At 53.8% G+C, this 18,194-nt stretch overlaps 9 protein-coding genes across 9 annotated transcripts; 6 read left to right on the top strand and 3 right to left on the bottom strand.

Moving 5' to 3' along the window:
- The first annotated feature begins 575 nt into the window (after window positions 1-575).
- GLOTRDRAFT_136442 (apses-domain-containing protein) lies at window positions 576-3,281 on the top strand. The gene is made up of 5 exons (XM_007864360.1): window positions 576-736; window positions 792-823; window positions 877-1,046; window positions 1,100-3,030; window positions 3,083-3,281. Exons 1-5 carry the CDS (start codon window positions 710-712, stop codon window positions 3,146-3,148), a joined length of 2,226 nt encoding a protein of 741 aa, XP_007862551.1. The 5' UTR covers window positions 576-709; the 3' UTR covers window positions 3,149-3,281.
- A 142-nt stretch (window positions 3,282-3,423) lies between these two features.
- On the top strand, window positions 3,424-4,711 carry GLOTRDRAFT_125909 (uncharacterized protein; the record flags this gene model as incomplete). The annotated part of the gene is made up of 3 exons (XM_007864359.1): window positions 3,424-3,714; window positions 3,772-3,893; window positions 3,958-4,711. 3 exons carry the CDS (start codon window positions 3,424-3,426, stop codon window positions 4,709-4,711), a joined length of 1,167 nt encoding a protein of 388 aa, XP_007862550.1.
- A 202-nt stretch (window positions 4,712-4,913) lies between these two features.
- On the bottom strand, window positions 4,914-6,594 carry GLOTRDRAFT_103606 (uncharacterized protein; the record flags this gene model as incomplete). Its single annotated transcript, XM_007864575.1, has 11 exons — window positions 4,914-4,958; window positions 5,013-5,187; window positions 5,243-5,591; window positions 5,647-5,794; window positions 5,850-5,929; window positions 5,985-6,038; window positions 6,091-6,121; window positions 6,179-6,217; window positions 6,271-6,312; window positions 6,362-6,408; window positions 6,459-6,594. 11 exons carry the CDS (start codon window positions 6,592-6,594, stop codon window positions 4,914-4,916), a joined length of 1,146 nt encoding a protein of 381 aa, XP_007862766.1.
- Window positions 6,595-6,891: 297 nt separating this feature from the next.
- On the top strand, window positions 6,892-7,513 carry GLOTRDRAFT_23732 (DUF1742-domain-containing protein; the record flags this gene model as incomplete). Its single annotated transcript, XM_007863447.1, has 2 exons — window positions 6,892-6,921; window positions 6,983-7,513. Coding segments are annotated over 2 exons (561 nt in total), but the record flags the coding sequence as incomplete, so codon positions are not given.
- Window positions 7,514-7,976: 463 nt separating this feature from the next.
- Window positions 7,977-9,939, top strand: GLOTRDRAFT_136439 (PLP-dependent transferase; the record flags this gene model as incomplete). Its single annotated transcript, XM_007864358.1, has 11 exons — window positions 7,977-8,138; window positions 8,190-8,240; window positions 8,306-8,332; window positions 8,383-8,428; window positions 8,492-8,615; window positions 8,672-8,739; window positions 8,793-9,230; window positions 9,282-9,364; window positions 9,425-9,584; window positions 9,642-9,761; window positions 9,818-9,939. The coding sequence occupies 11 exons, from the start codon at window positions 7,977-7,979 to the stop codon at window positions 9,937-9,939; spliced, it is 1,401 nt and encodes a 466-aa protein (XP_007862549.1).
- Window positions 9,940-10,697: 758 nt separating this feature from the next.
- On the top strand, window positions 10,698-11,896 carry GLOTRDRAFT_103604 (delayed-early response protein/equilibrative nucleoside transporter; the record flags this gene model as incomplete). Its single annotated transcript, XM_007864357.1, has 3 exons — window positions 10,698-10,965; window positions 11,005-11,321; window positions 11,375-11,896. 3 exons carry the CDS (start codon window positions 10,698-10,700, stop codon window positions 11,894-11,896), a joined length of 1,107 nt encoding a protein of 368 aa, XP_007862548.1.
- A 238-nt stretch (window positions 11,897-12,134) lies between these two features.
- GLOTRDRAFT_55755 (ACBP-domain-containing protein) lies at window positions 12,135-13,837 on the bottom strand (the record flags this gene model as incomplete). Its single annotated transcript, XM_007863716.2, has 7 exons — window positions 12,135-12,215; window positions 12,270-13,183; window positions 13,240-13,333; window positions 13,385-13,457; window positions 13,514-13,577; window positions 13,643-13,656; window positions 13,722-13,837. The coding sequence occupies 7 exons, from the start codon at window positions 13,835-13,837 to the stop codon at window positions 12,135-12,137; spliced, it is 1,356 nt and encodes a 451-aa protein (XP_007861907.1).
- Window positions 13,838-13,994: 157 nt separating this feature from the next.
- Window positions 13,995-14,746, bottom strand: GLOTRDRAFT_71188 (uncharacterized protein; the record flags this gene model as incomplete). Its single annotated transcript, XM_007864356.1, has 2 exons — window positions 13,995-14,422; window positions 14,491-14,746. The coding sequence occupies 2 exons, from the start codon at window positions 14,744-14,746 to the stop codon at window positions 14,280-14,282; spliced, it is 399 nt and encodes a 132-aa protein (XP_007862547.1). The 3' UTR covers window positions 13,995-14,279.
- A 200-nt stretch (window positions 14,747-14,946) lies between these two features.
- Window positions 14,947-15,772, top strand: GLOTRDRAFT_136436 (uncharacterized protein; the record flags this gene model as incomplete). Its single annotated transcript, XM_007864355.1, has 3 exons — window positions 14,947-15,542; window positions 15,614-15,646; window positions 15,707-15,772. The coding sequence occupies one exon, from the start codon at window positions 14,950-14,952 to the stop codon at window positions 15,469-15,471; it is 522 nt and encodes a 173-aa protein (XP_007862546.1). The 3' UTR covers window positions 15,472-15,542; window positions 15,614-15,646; window positions 15,707-15,772.
- Between the last annotated feature and the right edge of the window lie 2,422 nt (window positions 15,773-18,194).

Raw genomic sequence — 18,194 nt, 5'->3', positions numbered from 1 at the left:
CCCTCAGCTTCCACTTGCAGTAACTGCTCAAGGGCTCCAGAAACGCTGGAAGATGGCTCAAGTGAGAGCTCATCCAAGTTATCGGAAGATCGGGATGACTGTTGTAAAAGTAGCTGTTCGATGCTGTCTCCCTTGCATTGGGCATAGAGATTAGCTTATTTGCGTGCTAGGTCCTACATAGAGTGCCTAACTATGACGAGCCCTTCTTCCGATGATAATAGCGATGCTTGCTGTAATGGGCCATGTTAGCGGGTACATAGACGCCTCCCTGGCATATCTGTGGTGAGTCGGATGCGGTTTCAGCGCAATTGAAGATTTATTTATGAGTGATCCCACCGTCTCCGAATCACCTTATCCTTGTATTCGTAGTGCCATGGTTGTTTGATGCAGGGAAACGAGAGGGGAATATGTACCAAAGCATTTGTCCACCTCAATGCTTTAGCTTCATGATCAGCCACAGGGACACGCGGAGCCACGAGGACGGAGCGGATGACTAAATCCGGACGGAGCCGAGTTCCGATGTCGCGTCGGGCGGCGGGAACGCGTCGTTGTTTGCACTTGTTGGACGCGTCAAAGCCTCCATCGCGAGTCTCACTGCTAACGAGCGCGACAACCAGGCAGCCTTCTCTTCTCTACACTTTGCGCTACACAAGCAGAACGCAGACAGAGGAGACGCCACGGACGGGCTGGAAGCCTCTCTTCATTCACAATGGCTGGCGAGAATACAATATTCAAGGTACGATAGCACTCCCGTCGAGCGATGATGCCGGAGATTCACGCCCTTACCGCAGGCCACTTACAGTGGTATCCCGGTGTATGAAATGTACGTCCCTATCGACGCGAATTGACGCGCACTCTAACGACCCTCACGCGTAGGATGTGCAAGGGTGTGGCTGTCATGCGGCGGCGATCAGACTCGTGGTTAAACGCGACGCAGATTCTCAAGGTGGTCGGATTCGACAAGCCGCAACGGACACGTATTCTGGAGAGGGAAGTGCAGAAGGGGGAGCACGAGAAAGTACAGGGAGGTTATGGGAAATACCAGGGTACGTTGGGCTAATATGTTCCTGCTCTGTTCTCGTCGAACCGCTACATATAGGTACCTGGATCCCTCTGGAGAGGGGATTGGAACTGTGCCGGCAATATGGGTGCGAGCAAGTGCTGAAGCCAATTATTGACTTCACGCCCGCCGCTGAGAGTCCCCCGCTAGCGCCGAAACATCTCGTGGCGGCGCCAGGCACCAGACCCCCGAAGAAGGCAGCAGCAGACGGTCCTGGCGTCGCGACTCGCTCATCACGACGGACCGCTGCTGACATCCCAGACGACGAATCCGATGATGACAGTCTGTCCGTCCGTGGATCCGAGGACGGCACATTGACACCCTCGCCGTCCGAAGGGTCGTCTAGTTCACGGACGCCGTCGCCTATAGGCAGTCCAGGACCGTCCGATGCCCTGTCAGACATCGGGGAGGATGGCTACCGCAAGAACGGCCGACCGCGAAAACGGCGGCGCTCTGTCGAGCCACCCGACGATGATATGGACGTTGACGGCCAGACATCAAATAGCTCGCGCTATGCCGAACAGATACTGGAGTACTTCATCTCTGACACGAACCAGATCCCGAAATGCCTTATCGAACCTCCACCGGACTTTGATCCTAATGTGGTGATTGACGACGACTCCCATACTCCTCTGCACTGGGCCGCCGCCATGGGCCGCCTTCGCATAGTCAAATTGCTCCTTACTGCTGGCGCCGACTTGTATAGGGTGAACAACTCCGGCCAGACGGCCCTCATGCGCTCTGTCATGTTCGCGAACAACTACGACGTGCGCAAATTCAAGGAGTTGTGCGAGTTGCTGCATCCGTGCACTCTGCACATTGACAATGCTAACCGGACTGTGTTTCACCACATTGTCGACGTCGCCATGTCTAAAGGCAAAACGCACGCCGCCAGGTACTACATGGAGACTATCCTCGAGCGCTTAGCCGAATACCCCTCGGAGCTCGTAGACATCCTAAATTTTCAGGACGAAGATGGGGAAACCGCGTTGACCTTGGCGGCGAGGTGCAGGAGCAAGCGGCTTGTTAAGCTTCTCATAGACCACGGCGCTAATCCCAAAATTCGAAACAAGGACGGGAAAAGTGCAGAAGACTATATCGTGGAGGACGAGCGGTTCCGAAGGTCTCCGGGATTGCCTTCCAAGAGTCTGAGCATGTCTTTTAGAAATGCTGCAGCGGCGTATCCCCCCGCAACAGCAGGCCCTGGCTATGCGTTCGCACCTGCCAACGGCGACAGGGCACCGTTGCACTATTCTGTTGCTGCACAGCGGGCGAGTACTCGGTGCATCAACGAGGTTACCACGATGCTTGATAGCCTGGCTCAGTCGTTCGATCAGGAGCTCCAGGAGAAGGAGCGGGATATGAACCAAGCCAGTGCTTTGCTCACCAGTATGCAGCAGGAGATCCTGGAGAGTCAACGAGCAGTGTCGCATCTCAAAGGGCAGGCCAACACCCTCAACTACTCGAAAGAGGGCTTGCAGGAACTTGAACAGGAGCTGATATCGAAGATGGGGAAGCGGTACCGGCTCGGATGGGAGAAGTGGGTGAAGGACGAGGAGGATCGCGAGAAGGCCATTAGGGATGCGGCTGGCGGACAGCTGCATATTCCCTCACAGAACTTTTCGTTCCATCCAGACGAGCCCATGAACGGCCCCGAAGCAAGTCCAGAGAAGGGCGAGAGGAAAGGCAAGCGGAAAGCGCCCACGCAGCCAGAGGATATCAGCGATCTCGTCGCGCTACATTCGGACATACCGGCCGACCCAAATGCGTTACATCGTGCCTGTGAGGTACTAAGAGAAGACCTGGAGCGACACAGGAAGAGGCGGAGAGAGCTTTTCGAAGAGTTTGCGAAACATCAAGAGGAGGCGGGAACGGAGGGGAAGATGGCGGAGTATCGAAGACTGATCTCGATAGGTTGTGGTGGGATTCCCCCGCAGGAGGTTGACAGTGTTCTGCCGAGCCTTCTAGAGGTAATTACCGGTTCTTCTCTTACTTCGTAGCAAGTGCTGAGTGCGCGCTCAGGCTCTCGAAGCTGAGGAACCTAGTTCATCTACACCATGGAGCGCACCCGCCGGGCCTTCCAGATGACCGTGAATTTATTGCGAACTTATTATGTGCCATATATATACGCTACGAGTGGAAGGTCCGGTTGTATCTACTCGCCTTCGTCTTGTAAAGTTGTCTGAGGGTTGTACTTGTATCTTCTGCCACCGTAATGTCACGATGTTGACTTGTCCATGTTTTCTTTATGTAAGCAGAATTTCTTGGTTAGGTTCCTTGCTTGCCAGTGAGTCTCCTCCATTCTGTCGCTGGCAGGCCAGAACTAGACGTCCTCCGCTTGATATCTCGGGTCGCCGACTGCCATGTCGTCTAGGGTTACCTCCTTACGTAGGAGTCAAGTAGTCCGTGCGGCAACTCAGTCTCCCGTCCTACGGGACCTTCGACATCTCGACTCCATTCCGCGGTGGTGGCTGAAGAAGGCTACGTTTGCTGACCCTTCGCCCAAGGTCGTCAAGCAGAAGGACCGTATCAAGTGGTGGAATATCGTGCCGGGGGACCAGGTCCGCGTTCTGGGAGATAGAGAGAGTACTATACGGGAGGTCCTTAGTATAAACCGGTTCAGTAACAGGGTCTACCTGAAGGGCATCAGGAATGTGCGTACCCCGGTGCTCTGTTACTCTGTTACTGACTTTATTTACTACCGGCTATAGGAGGGAGAGTCCTCGCAGCAACCACCGCGGTCAATCAACGTACATTACTCTAAATGCCAACTATTCATCGGGAAGCACGAGTTCCCGCCAGTGGACGGGTCGACAGAAACTCGAATCCTCCCGTCAGTACTAGAACTGCTTTACATTCAAACGAATAAGATGCGCGTCTAACGTTCTCTTGTGCAGTGTCTTTGCTACGCGGCTGGGCACCAGCAAACCGACGTGGAACGTCGTAAAACACTGCTGGGAATGGAAGCGTTTCGCGGTGAACACGACACCGCGTCTTCCGCACTGGTCTAAGGAGATCGCGGCAGACTTGAGTGACAGAGTCCAAATACCTTGGCCAGAGAAGGAGCCCGAGGAAAAGGCACCACCGACTGACTACGACACAAAGGCGGAGGTCGTCGCGGAACTCACGTACGAACCTTCGCCCATTACTACGAGGTTACTAGACCCCGTGCCGCGGCAACACTTGCAAGGGAAGCAGGAGAGGAAGTATCTCAACTCCGTGTTAAACCCCGGAGCGCCGTTCGACAAGACCGCAGCCATGGAGGTGCACGTCGAGCAGGAGCTCTCGCCTATCCACTCGCGGGCGAAGAAGCAAAAGCGCTGGCAGGAACTGCAGGCGTACAGGCGCCAGCTCCTGCACGACTACATCGCGGCGGAGATGGCGCCGGAGAAGATGCGCAAGCACAAGACGTCGAAGGAAGCGCGCGCGTGGGCCGTGTTCAAGTGGAGAGAGAAGATGCAGGAGATGCAGAAGGCGGAGAAGCAGCGCAGGTGGGTCAACCGCGGGGCGCAGGCCCGGTTGATCAGGAAGCAGGCGAGGAAGGCGAAGAAGGCGGCGAGGGAGGAGAGACGGCTCAAGGAGTTGAGCCTTGCGGTGGCGGACAACCAGATCATACCGGAAGGTGTGCCGACACGCTCTCCTCAACCGTAGAGAGCGCACGCTCTCTGCTTATGGAGCCTGGCCTATCTCGATAATACATCCTGCTAATACACTCCATCCCTCATCTGTCGTGATGCGTGGACGAAGTGTTATTGTCGAAGATATCGTACATGCTGGTGCTGGTAACATGGCTACATTTCTTTTACAGTTACTGCAAGCTTCTGGCTCTTTCCATCTCGCTCCGCGATCATACTCATAGTTCATTCATGTCTACGACGCAACGGATGCACTCGCCGGACTATACAGCAGGTCAGCACTGACTCATAGGCAAGGAGAGACAGAAGAGACGTACATGCATATCGTGGAAGCCCTCATTGATCTCAGAGAACTTCCTCCTGTGCGTGATGTACTCGTCGATCTTGATCTTGCCGTTCGTGTAGTCAGCGACGAGATTGGGGAGCTCAGTCCTGCCCTTGACACCACCGAAGGCAGAGCCACGCCAGGTACGACCGGTGACCAATTGGAATCTGCGTAGTCCACGTTAGTCGACAGATATGCTGAGGAGTCTTTACTCCTACTCACGGCCGGGTAGAGATCTCCTGACCAGCAGCTGCGACACCGATGATGGTAGAGACACCCCATCCCTTGTGGCACGCCTCGAGGGCCGCGCGCATGACGTGCACGTTGCCAGTGCAGTCGAACGTGTAGTCAAGCCCACCGTCGGTGATCTCTATCAGGTAGTCCTGGATGCGCTTGCCCTCGGGCAGCTTCGCGGGGTTGACAAAGTCCGTCGCACCGAACTTGCGCGCCCAGGCCTCCTTGTTCGGGTTGGTGTCGACGGCGATGATGCGCGCGGCGCCGACGAGGCGGGAGGTGTCGACGACGCCGAGGCCAATGCAACCGCACCCGAAGACGGCGACGCTGGAGCCCTCTGTGGAGTGAGGTACATTAGGAGAAGATAAGCACCGAGCGGAGAGACAACGTACTGATACCGGGTTGCTTCACTACGGCACCCCATGCGGTGGTGATGCCGCAACCAAGCAGACAGACTTTGTCGAGGGGTGCCTTGGGGTCGACCGCGACTACAGAGACGTCCGCTACCACCGTGTATTGGGAGAACGTGGAGGTACCCATCTGAAAGGATATCAACGTCAGTCTCCTTGCGCCACAAAAAACGCATTCGACATACAAAGTGGTAGATGTCCTTGCCATTACACTTGAAGCGAACGGTCTTGTCGGGCATCAGGCCGGCACCCTGGGTAGCACGGACTAGACGAAGAGCCTGTTAGTTTTCAGAGCAGGTTGTGTGCGCGGCAGCACCAACCTTTGCCGCAGAGGTTGGTCTTGCCGCTCTTGCAGAATTTACATTCACGGCATTCTGTGATTCAATCAGTTCGTGCGGTAGATGCAGGCGCGAGCCATTTCCCCACCAGCAGTATAGAGGGGTACGACATGATCTCCCTAATAGTGGTCCGCATTATGAGATCATGGATTGTACGAATATGATAGGTTACGTACAGGCTTGACGTCCGTTACACCTTCACCAACAGACTCGACCTGAGGCAAAGGATAAGTTTACTGATGCATCCTCAAAGATGGATCTCACTGACGATGCCTCCGCCCTCGTGTCCGAGGATGCACGGGAAGAGCCCCTGTTAAGTCCGGTATTAGATAGGGAAGATCTAAGCGGTTATCGCGTGCCTCTGGGTCCTTGCCACTGCGAGTGTACTCATCGGTGTGGCAGATGCCTGGGAGGGTACTCAGCATCCAAATGGATGAGAAGCGTAATCGCCCTTACCGGTATATAGGATGCGAATCCTGACCTCATGAGCCTGGGGCGGCGCAACCTCGACTTCCTCGATCTTCAAGGGCTCGCCGGCGCCCCAGCAGACGGCGGCTTTGCACTTGATAGTCTTTCCAACGGTGTCGGTCATGGTGGTTGCGGGACAGAAATAGTTGCAGAGTCAGGAGGCCGCTGGGTGGATTATATCGTCTTTCGTTCTCACTGCCTGCTCCGATACGGCGCACCGGTTCAGAGATAGAACGTGGTCACTTTCTCGCCTGCTTCCACCGTCATTCCGAGTTTCTTTCTCCCGTGACACTGCTATTGGCTTCATCTGACCATCGATAGCCTCTGACTAACGCTGGGAGGAGCGCAGGCTATTATCGAGCATTACTCAGCCTGGCACCGGTCTCTCACCTGCGTCACTCGCGGCTTATTGTTGATCACGATGTCCTTCACGAACCTCTACTACAAGAGAGTGAGTCGTATTCACAGTCATATGTCCAAGCCTCTGCATTACAACGGCTCCGCAAGTCTAGACGGCAGGCACGTCGAGGGCCTGCTGGGTCTGCTACAAGCCGACTACCACCGTCCTCGCCACCCAGAATACCACTGACTTTATCTACGTCTGTGATGGTCATCTGAAAGATCCCGGGTTTGCTTCCCCCATGGGGGAGGCCAGTGATGGGGTAGACGCCGGTGGTGCTAAGAAGATGGGCCTGAGTCCCGAGGAGATTGCGAAGGTGAAAGCTGAGTGGGAGGAACGCCAAAAGATGAAGCAGGAGAAGGCCAAGGAGAAGGAAAAGGCAAAGGAGAAAGACGCTGACAAGGATAAGGACAAGGAGGGGGACGAGGACGGTCAGCAGGACAAGAAAGCATCTCCTCCCCCTTCCAAGCCCAAGTCGCCGACCTCTTCTGGGGCTTCCTCTCCAAAACCTCCTGCTACTCCCACTCACCCACGCTACACCTTGCACCGTGACATCTTTGCAATGCGGCTAGCGGAACATCGTAAGCGTAGGCAGGTCGCCCAGGCGAAGGAGATGGCACCTCGTTTACCTAGTGCACCCCGGGCGGCATTGCAGGGACCACCATGAATGCGTCTGACTCTTCATGTGTATGACATACTCTGTACTTCTATCGGGTCTTTGTTGGGATTTCATCCCAGCTGGGTGTCGTCTTATGGGTGAAGACGGCGTGACATGCCTTGCTATCATATGTCCAATGACCCGATACTCAGTAAGTCTCTTTGACCTCGACCTTAGTGCTCTGCATTTGCTTCAGCCTTGTGACGTGCAAGAGTCCGTCCCTGGGAACGCCAACAACAAGCAATCATTTCCGAACACGACCACTTCCGCTTCCTTGGCCGCCTGGCGGACCGAATGATAACACGGTGATAATAAGATCTAGCAGGGTCCATAGCTCAAAATACCTTCGGGATGGAGTCATCCTCGAGTCATCCATATAACCTCGAAATCATCGAGCCGAAAGTTCACAACGCTCCTGACACACGCAGGTAGCACAGGAAAATCAGAGATGACCTCAAGTGCTGAAGTGCCCATGCCAGCCTTGGAAACCATCACAGACTCGAAAGACTTCCAGGAGCCTACGAGGAAACCCAAGTTGTCCAAGCGTGCCCAGGGATCGAAAGATGCTGCCACCTTCATAGAGAAGTTCGAGGACTTGCTCAACAAACAGGTTCGAGTCTCGACCAAATGATCGTGTCCATGACTTACCCGAATGCTATAGTATTCCCCCCAGAATGTAAATGGGCTGGTGAACTTCGGTGTAGCCGAGAATGTGCGTCAACAGCATTATTGCTTGAAATCATCCTGAGCAAGTCGCTCTACTTGTTCATGGCTTAGACCCTTATGCAAGTTGAGTTGAAGGAGGTAAGGCGCACCTCAAGGAGTGGAATGGGAGAACTCTAATTCCACAATAGTATTTCAACTCTCACTTAAACTTGCAAGATCTGGACTTCACCTATGGTGAGCCACCATGCCAATAAACGTTGCAGGCCAAGCTGACCCTTTGGCCCCTTACTGCCACAGGTGACTCATGCGCCGGGTCGAAGAGGCTCTTTGACGCCGTAATTCGTCTCTTTGATCGATATTTCAAGCCGGTCAAAAAGATGCTGCACGAACACATCATCTGCGGGGCAGGTCAGAGCGCGATGTGAGTTGGCCATTATCTTTCCTACCTGGCTTTCCACCTCTCTGATTCGAACTTAGTCTAGACCAGCTCACGCATGTACTGTGTGACGAGGGCGAAGCTATCTTAGTGGCTCGGCCATTCTACAGTGTGTATGCTGCTGAGTGACAAATTATCTCCGCTCAGCGCTCGGTTCGTCAGGTGGCTTCATAAACGATATTTCTGGCCGCGCAGGTTGTCGCTTGATCGGCGTTGACGTTGGCACGCAAGATCCGTCCTCCACTCAGACTCTCAAAGCTTTCGACGCCACGATGGAGACCCTACTGAACTCGGACCCACCCATTCGGCCACGCGCTGTGATCCTGTGTAACCCCAATAACCCGCTAGGCTTCAACTACCCGCGGGAGACGCTCCTCGCGTACTGTGAGTTCGCGCAGAAATGGGACTTGCACCTGCTGAGCGATGAGATATACGCGCTGAGTCAGTTCGAGAACGCCGAGAAGGAGAGGGAGGGGACGAAGAGGAGTTTCGTGAGCATGCTAAATGTAGATATTGAGAAGGAGACGAGGTGTGAGCCGAGTAGGGTGCATGTGCTGTATGGGATGAGCAAGGATTTTTGTGCGAATGGGCTTAGACTGGGTAAGGAGAGTTTACACTCCCGTTCGATATGTCTTACACTGAGTTTCGTAGGGGTCATGGTTACGCAACACAACCCGGAGCTGCGAAAGACATTGCTGGGTATTTCGCTGCTCATGAAGGTGTCTTCACCTGCAGTAGGTCTCGCGCGCGCGTTCATGGCCACTTACTTCATTTCTCACCTATTCATACCGCAGGATGCACTCTGGTCTGGGCTGTTGAACGATGATCAGATGCTCGAGTACTTTATCACAACTAACCAGAAGAAGCTGGGCGACACCTTGAAACACTGTCAAATATTTTTCAGCAAGTATGGCATACCTCTCCTACAACCGGAAGCTGCACACTTCATATTTAGTGCGTGTCTCTGAAGCACATTTGTTCTACTACATTGACATATCCTTTTCGGCTCAGTGGACCTGCGCGGCTACCTACGGGAGGTTACCGACTCGGGTGAGAAACTACAGACCGGTGTAGAACAGGAGACAGATCTGTTCTATTCATTTGTGCAAAACGGCGTATATGTGGCCCCTGGTCAGTGTTGATATGTTGATCATTTTCTGGCTGCGGCTGACGTCTCGCATCTGCAGCAACGGGCTACGGGTATCCCATCCCTGGATGGTTCCGATTCACGTTCTGCATGAGGCGAGATTATCTGGACATCGGCCTTGAGCGGATGGCGAAAGTTCTGAATATCAGGAAAAAGAAATAGGCGATACAGAAGGTGTACTAGTCTCGTAGTATCCGCTCTTGATTACTTTCTCTCTCCTATGATCATCAATACCTCTTCTCTCACTGGCTTTGTCGTCTCGGCTAAGATCGCCAGAAATGGAAGGCCTCCTTCCCATTCTGGCAGTAATGTCAGCGATACCGATTGTGGGAACCCGTCTGGCAGTCCTGGGTAAGCAAGCCAATGCAGGGTCTTCGCGATACATAATATGCCTGGCCACGGACGCCGACAACGTTCCCTTTCTGCTTCGTCGTCAGATGCGTTGTATCACCCGATACCTCAGGCCCCTGTAGCCGCCAATCCTGCCCCTCGGCGCCTCTCCATATCAGAGTCTAATGGTGACTTGAGTGGGGCGGAAGAGGATGACGAGCTGGATGAGCCGGTCGTGGCCGCATACCTAGACTCTAGGATACGGTGGATACACTTCATTCTGGGAAGTGCGGTATTGTTACCATGGAATGGTGAGTAGCGGTTACCCAGCTCTCGTGCCGGAGCGCCTTAGCTGAGCTGTCCTACAGCGATGATCACTGCAACCCCGTATTTCATATCTCGTCTCTCGGGAACGTCTCTTGCCAGCACTTTCAGCTCATATCTCTCCATTACGTTCACCCTTGCCAACTTTGGTTTCTTGGCCCATGCCACGGCGACGTCGAAGGAGGTATGTGCAGAGTATCATCCTGGGGAACATAAACATATACTCCGTCATCTAGGCTTTGCCTGCTAGACGGGTATTGACGGCAATGACTGCTCTCGCCATCCTCTCGCTCCTCCTCACGCTCAGCACCTTTACGCACGGTCCCGCAGGCGTCTTCTTTGCATTCGTCATCGTGAATGGCATATCTCAAGCCGCCGCAGGATCCTACCTACAGACATCAGTCATTGCAGTCGCATCCCAGTTCGGTCCTGCAGCCATGCAAGCCTTATTTTCTGGCCAGGCAGCTGTGGGGGTGGCCGTCAGTCTGGTACAAGTGTTGAGTGCAGCTGCCTCCGTGCGCGGCTCTGATTCCGGTACATCAATTGTTCTCAGGAGGCTTCTCGCTCCTCGAGATCCACCCTCCGACGGTAAAGCGGAGGCCAAGTCGGCGTTCGTGTTCTTCGGCTTGTCGTTTCTATTCCTGCTCGCCAGTGCGGGAGCATACATCTGGATGACGCGCCTGCCTTCCTATAAGGCTGTGGTGATATCCTCTGACAGTCCCAGGAAAGGCGTGATACATTCCGCGGACCGCGTAAACCCTACCGAAACCCACGGGCTCGTATCTTCTGGCCCTACTCGACACTCGGATGTGAAAGCGAATATTCTGAGAATAGCGAAAGCAAATCTTGTTTATGAAACTTCTGTAGCATATGTTTTCATCGTCACGCTTGTATGTTGGTCTCATCCGCCACCAGACTTACACATGCTAACTCTTCAATTCAGGCTGAATTTCCACCTCTTACTGTATCGATCCAGCCGACTAATCCTGCTACTCACCCGCTTATGTTTTCGGCCCTGCATTTCCTCATATTCAACATCGGTGACTTCATAGGACGATATCTATGCTCTACACCGTCTCTTCTTATATGGTCTGCCCGTCGCCTCGCGGCCATGTCCTTCGCCCGCACCATATTCATTCCCCTCTTCCTCATGTGCAACGTCCAACGAGACTCACCTGCGGACTCTGTGTCGATGCTATCATCTACGCCCGTCATCAACTCTGACATGGTCTTTTTCTTGTTGCTGCTGCTGTTTGGGCTATCAAACGGGTACGTCTGCAGTATGGGCATGATGTCCGCTGCTTCGCTGGAACACAACCGGCGGCTGCGAGGGCGGAAAGAGGACGTGGATGTCGCAGCTACCGTCGCAAGCTTCTGTTTGGTGGCCGGCTTGGTCCTTGGGAGCGCTGCAAGCTTTGGAGTGAGGAGCGCAGTTTGCGGGGGATGTAACCCGTTCAAGGGATAAGTATCGGACTGAGCTGATCTGTGTTTGTTAATGCTTTATGCCCTCTGCTACTTGGTGTATATGATGGGACGCTGTAGCGTAGAAACTGAACATGTTGGTGTACTATATGTTGCTACCTTAATGCTTATAGCGGAAATGCTGTCATGTCCAACTAGAAAGCGACATGTATGTAAACGTGAATATCCAGCGCTGCAGGTTCCTGGCATGCAACTGTGATCAATAAAGAAGCGAGACACTATCAAACCCCTCTATCAACCATCGCTCGCGGTCCCGGTCTACCTACCACTGCATGCCACAGCGCGATGAGTGCCGCAGTCACCTCCCTTCTCCTGACCCCGGTCTTTCTCCACACTAATCTAGCCAGCGCAAGCACGGTCAACACGAACGAAATGTCCAAGAATAGCCGGCGGATGACCATCAATGTCGGCGAGTGACCCTCGCTGTGCGCGAGGAAACTGGCCAATTGTCGGAGGCGAGAAGCCACTCGTGCCAATGGGCGAAGGACGAGCGACCACATGCCCATGTCCTCCAGATTGAAGTTGAAACTCCACGCATCATACTCGTCGTGCCCGTCGTCGGGGCTGCCGCGGCCTGACCCCGCCACCCGCGACGCTAACGACTGGCTGGAGTGTCGTGGGTGCCCTGTGAGGGCTTCGAGTGTCTCTAAGCGCTCGGTCAAGGCAGCTAGGTGCGCTTGGACGTTCTCGACAGTGCGTTCTAATGACTGTCTTTGAACCGGGCCTGGGACTGGACCGGAGCTGTACTGCCTTGCTGGCGGGAACTGGTGTGCGGACGGGGCGCAATATATTGCGGCTGAGGGATATATGTTGGGCGGGGACTGTGCGTAAGGACTCTGGTAAGAGGCCATAGCGGGAGGGTGCGTGGACGGGGGACGGCTGCGGGCGGGGGACAGTGTGCCCTCGAATGCGGACACCGACTCGAACCCTGGATGAGGCTGAGTCACGGGTATAGTCATTGAGGGGCCAGGGGCTTGCATGGGCGGCGGTGACATTGCGAGCGAGCCGGCCATGGGCGTGCGGTAGCGGTGGGAGGAGAGTGAGGATTGCGGGCGGTTGTACACGGAGGATGCGTTCAGCGTGGCGGGCACTCGGTCGTGCACTTCATCATCAGTATCTTCTTCGGAGGTGGTTTCCTCACGCGCACTTCCAGGGATGGAGAGGGAGAGGCCGCTGCGTTGGAGCTGGGGAGGGTAGTGAGTTGGCGAGGGCTGATCGTCGGATGCGCTCGATCCCGAGGAGGTGGTCCTTGCGGTCTTTGTCATGGAACCTGCAGGATAACAATGTTAGCAAAGGACAAGGTGGGGGAGGCTGGATGAGGCGTACGGCTCATTACGAGGTTGGATGGGTCCCCGCCGTACGACTCGAGTTCTCTTACGTAGTCCCGAGCGATGGTCTTGTCAGAGTATCGGCGCAACACCTAACCCCTTCCGTGAGCGAAAGATACCCAGGATGAGCATGCATTATGTACCTTCAGGAGTGCATCGACATACAACCACTTCGCCTCGTACTGGTCGAGATCCTTGTGCTTTGCCCACGCATCCCTGAAGAATATGACCTTGAGCGGCGCGTGAGAGCTCCCTGGGCAAGATGGGCTGACCATTTTGCCCTTCCTAGCATGTCAAATATGCCTGGGCGTGGTGACTTGACATTCCCAACGGTCGCTGAAAGGTTGCCCGATATAATCAGCACTTGCCCCCGCACTCCAGTTTCGTGGCATGTCAAGCACCTTGCTTGTACAGGCTATACGACGCGGCGAACGTGCTCAATCACGACCCGAACATGCATAATGAAAGATGGTTATTCACCTATACATAGTCAACTTCTCTTCGTACCCTGTCTGAATTGGCCCATTCTTGGGAAGACTCTGCACTATCTCCACTGCCCGGTCGAACTGCGCGTCGATGAGGTCTCGGGAAGTCATGGTCAACCGAGGCGCGTAACGGAGGTCCTAAGAGATAATAGAGTAGCTGTATGATACGATAGAGTCTGGCAGGCAGCGGGGTGAGTGTGCTGGCCAGCGGCCGGAGAGTGCATTTGATCGGTGTATTAGCGGTTCTGGCATGGGATTTCCAGTGCTTCCCACGTGTTATGTCGGAAAGTCTTGTTCGTGCGGGAGGAAAAGAAATCGGAGAGCATTATGGGACAACATTACGAGCTGAATATAGTACAAGGTGTATTCTCCACACCTGGCAAGAGTCTACGCTAGCACCCGGCATAAGGTTTGTGAGCTGACCTTCGCCCTCACTATCCTCGAATCGAGAGCGGAACTATAGTACCTCTGGGGCCTTTTCATGCCGGTGGATGGCCGTCGCGCCAGTAACCCATTGCGCAAGAAATGGATGGGAAGCCAATGCCATGTCACTCTAATAGGGAGCAGCCTCAGGTAAAGACTGGATTGGCTTCGGTTTCGGTTGAGCAGGCGCAAGGTTGGGATGTGACATGCCCTCCTTCCAGGAATACTTCAGAGCTCCTGTGATTCGCGTAGGCGCTGGTGTTATTTGTCTCCCTGACAATAATCAGAGAACGTTAGTTGAGCTAGGGTGTTGAGAGGCCTAAGTAGATGAGCAGATGCACCTTTCCAGTAGAACACGCCCCATGCCTTCCCGTGCCGTCCTTCATCCTTGAACTGCGTCTTTGTAACCTCCCAATAAGAGCCCTGGATCCCCTTCATAGACCACCGCTGCTGATGAACCTTCCTGCCAACACCTCCGTCCGGGGCTCTGGAAAGGACTTGATAGAGGTTTCCGGGCCGAGTAGACAGGACCGAAGGTGTCTTCCCAATGAGGTCCTGGAGGGCCTTCGCGACATTTCCGATGGGAGCGCCTGCCATACTGGACTTCGAGGAGGTAAACGAGACAGCTTAGCAGCTATACCAAGCTCAGCTGGACAGGCACTTACAACTTGCGCAGTAGAGGATATTGAGCTCTACGACACAGTTTCGAACTCCGACGAGTTGTAGGACTCGATCGTATTATGATAGCTATAGGCTAGGTACCGGTGGGCAGCTGCAGCCGCCACTCTCAGCTTGCCGCTATGTTAGCTCGCTTTGTGACGCTGCCTCTAATACGTGCAGCGTCTCCCACTGCTCGGATCGCAGGATGTAAATTATCCGGAATGCACTACTCGACGCGTCCGGTAAAGGGACTGGTCGAGACCGATGAATGCGCTATCCCGGTTCAGCCAACTTGGTCTGTGAATGATCTCCTCTCTTCCTACCCTAAACCCTCCATATCCCCCGCGAAACTCAAGCACCTACACGAGCTATCAGCACTGCTTCCGCCTGAAGAGGGATCGGCCGAGCACGCGATCTTGACCGAGGAAATGCAAGACCTCGCAAAGCTGGTCGAAGCCGTGAGGCTAGCCGACCTCCATGAGTTGGCGGAGGAGGGTGTGCCGGATGGGCGCGTCTGGGCGGATGGTATAGGCATTGACTTGAAGGATCAAGACGGTGTGCCAGCCCTCGAGGACGAGGTTCGCGGGCGGGATTTGTTGACTTGGGCACCTCGCATGTCGAATGAGATGTATGTCGTGGAGACAGATAAACGGAGGAAATGAGAGTCGGGGAGGAAAGTCATTCAACAGTAATGTGCTGCAAGGTCGCCGACACGGTACCTCAGTGTACGAAGGTTAGATCTATTGTACATCCATGGTCTACTTGAGTTTCTTGACTCTTTCACTTCACATATGTATGCACCAGATGCAAAAGTAACGTGACTTTGCACGACAGAGGGCAGTTCAGATATTAGGCCTCCGCTGTATCCTGTTGAATAACCATGCGTCTCTTGTACAGCCGGAACGGTCGAGGGTTCTGGGAAAGCCATCCTGGATCAGCCGTGAAGCTATCAACCAGTCCGACTGAGCTACAGGCCCCCCGCCCCGGTTGGATAAATCATTGTGGAATGCAGCCTTTGCTACCCTTGAACACATTAACTGGTAATTCGTCAGTCGTAGGTTTGGTTTGTACTGATTGCATCCTTCTAAACCAAGGCGCGAGCCACGGTGAAGCGGCTCTTTACTCGTCCCCGAGCATTTACCGGGTTTTGGTACTAGATCCTAGCAAGCGACCCACAATCCTGATATCACCTGTAGTTTGCCGACGAGACTCCTCAACTCTACGTCTGCGCATACACCAAACTGAATAGATACTCAACCGAGTCCTGTCTGTATCTTCAGTGAGCAGTTCCGTGGTTCGCCCAATAAACTAACGCTCTAATCTCCATGGAAATCATCGCATCTGGTGGCTCATATGTGTCACTGGCAGATGATCGTTGCTGGTGCGCAAGATAATCCAACTTTGCTGTCAGACCGTAGACGTCGTCTCAGGGCTACCTTCTGTCAGAAATCTGGGCGCGTCAATCGATACACAATTATTGTGCATACCTCGGAATCGAATAGATATCCGAGCAAGCCTGCTTATATATGTCGCGAACGCCGCAGTGGCACCGGTGCGTTTGGTGACTTTGGATGGCACTCCGCGACCGCGATCAAGCGCTCAGGGCTCAGACCCGATGCAGTGCTGATGCCACATTTTTGCCACATCATGATGGCACCTAGGGTATGGCACTGAAGCAACTGAGTTGTGTACAGGCCCTATACGAGAGCGACCAACAGACGCGCCCAGATACAGGTCGTGGTGATTGATGATCAATGTTGATCTGGGGACAATGAGAAGGACTATCGGCCTTAGTTTCCGCCGCAAACATTCACAGTGATTTATGGTATCCCCTATGAGGGTTATTGGCTGCCAGTTCTCTATTCACGTTGATGGTGCGGCCACATTTCGCGCTTTGGTGCATACAATGTGCATAGCAGCATAGTCGATCCAGAGGAGGCTTGCACAATTCTTTGGGCGGGCGCATCAAGACACCCGCTGGTGGAATTGTCAAGTATGTCTTTAGACTATCTTATGCTGATCTTTCTCATGCTCTGACAGGCTGATCGTATCTCAGAAGTATGGCGATTATGTGTACTACTTGCTGCGCAATCGCAGTTACCGTCATCGGCACCCTGTACCGTACTTCGATATCTCTCCATCGTACCTTGCAGGATCCTGTTACTGGTATTCCCTATAACCAGCTGGTCTGGTTCATTCTTTGTATATTATCGGGCTCTGGAAGTCACATTAGATCTCGTGTGCAGGCTTCTTGACTCCTAGTCTGCCTCCGACTTGTCGAGACAAACATGAGCTCAGCGCCCACCACAGGTGAGTCACCCCAACATATCGTTCTTCCTGGGCCTGACTGATTTCCCTCTCTGAAGCTCCCAGCGAAACCATCCACGGCAACCAATCGTTGACCACTGCATGGCTAGTACTCAATGTCTGGCCGTCGCATTTTGGCTTGCCCCTCTTGATAGGGATTATCCTCCTGTCCAGGAAGGTCTACCGTCACCCAACTTTTGTTAATATGTGCGTGACATGGATGGTTGACGGGCTTGCGTCGAGCCTACTGTAGGTGCCCAGAGGTCTCTGGTCGCTCGTGGTCGCTAAGGCGTAATTGATCCAGCTTATGGACGGGGTATCAGATCGGTCCTGAACCCCCCTATGGATTGTGCTTGGCACAGGGATCGCTGCTGTATGGCATGCCAGCTCTGTAAAGTCACATTCCCCGATGTGTCAGTCCATATTGTTGAACGTTACTGATATAGGACGGCGATGTCTGGCTTCTTTGTTATTTATACTGTGAGCGAACTCGTGATGCAGACCGGCGGGGGGCGCATATCTGAACTACTTTCACATCGCAGGTATTCTACTCTTTGAACGGTTCCGAACTACTGGCCGGGAAAGGAACTACCCCAGAGCAATGGCGCGTTCCTATATGGCTGGTCAGTGCATCACATGAACCTCGACAATATAACATCTCCATAACGGTCTTGGCCAGATGCTGGTGGTGCCCTATTGCGTTTGGCTGATTTGCCTGGTAGCATCCGTCGGCGTCGGCGCATCGTATCCAGAGCTGGTCTCTCGGAGACAACACTACTTCTTCTGCGCTGTGAATTCTGTACCATTGTACGTGTTCCGGATCCTTCGCATATCTTAACTCACGATTGGGGAATCGAATTCTAAGGGGGGCTTTCCAAACAGCCATCTCTTCCATTATCCTGGCCGCCACGGTCGTTTTGCTAGGTAATCGGTATCTCAAACCCAAATAAATAGGCGACTGATATATGCACGTCAGTGCGACTCATCATGGTAATGATGCGTCAGAGGAAGGTCGCAGGGTTCGAGAGAAGCTGGGCTGATGTAGGTCGACTATTTCGCATTATCGCATTTGGGTTCC

The sequence above is a fragment of the Gloeophyllum trabeum genome, assembly GCF_000344685.1.
Source record: "Gloeophyllum trabeum ATCC 11539 unplaced genomic scaffold GLOTRscaffold_00002, whole genome shotgun sequence".
Lineage (NCBI taxonomy): Eukaryota > Fungi > Basidiomycota > Agaricomycetes > Gloeophyllales > Gloeophyllaceae > Gloeophyllum > Gloeophyllum trabeum.
The sequence above is the reverse complement of the archived record's forward strand: the minus strand, read 5'-3'. Positions and strand labels throughout refer to the sequence as shown.

Bases quoted from the DNA above. Each gene is read 5' to 3' on its own strand.
- GLOTRDRAFT_136442 (XM_007864360.1), top strand. From the start codon at position 710: ATGGCTGGCGAGAATACAATATTCAAG. The intron at 824-876 runs GTACGTCCCTAT...CCTCACGCGTAG, and splicing joins GGTATCCCGGTGTATGAAAT to GATGTGCAAGGGTGTGGCTG. The intron at 1,047-1,099 runs GTACGTTGGGCT...CGCTACATATAG, and splicing joins AGGTTATGGGAAATACCAGG to GTACCTGGATCCCTCTGGAG.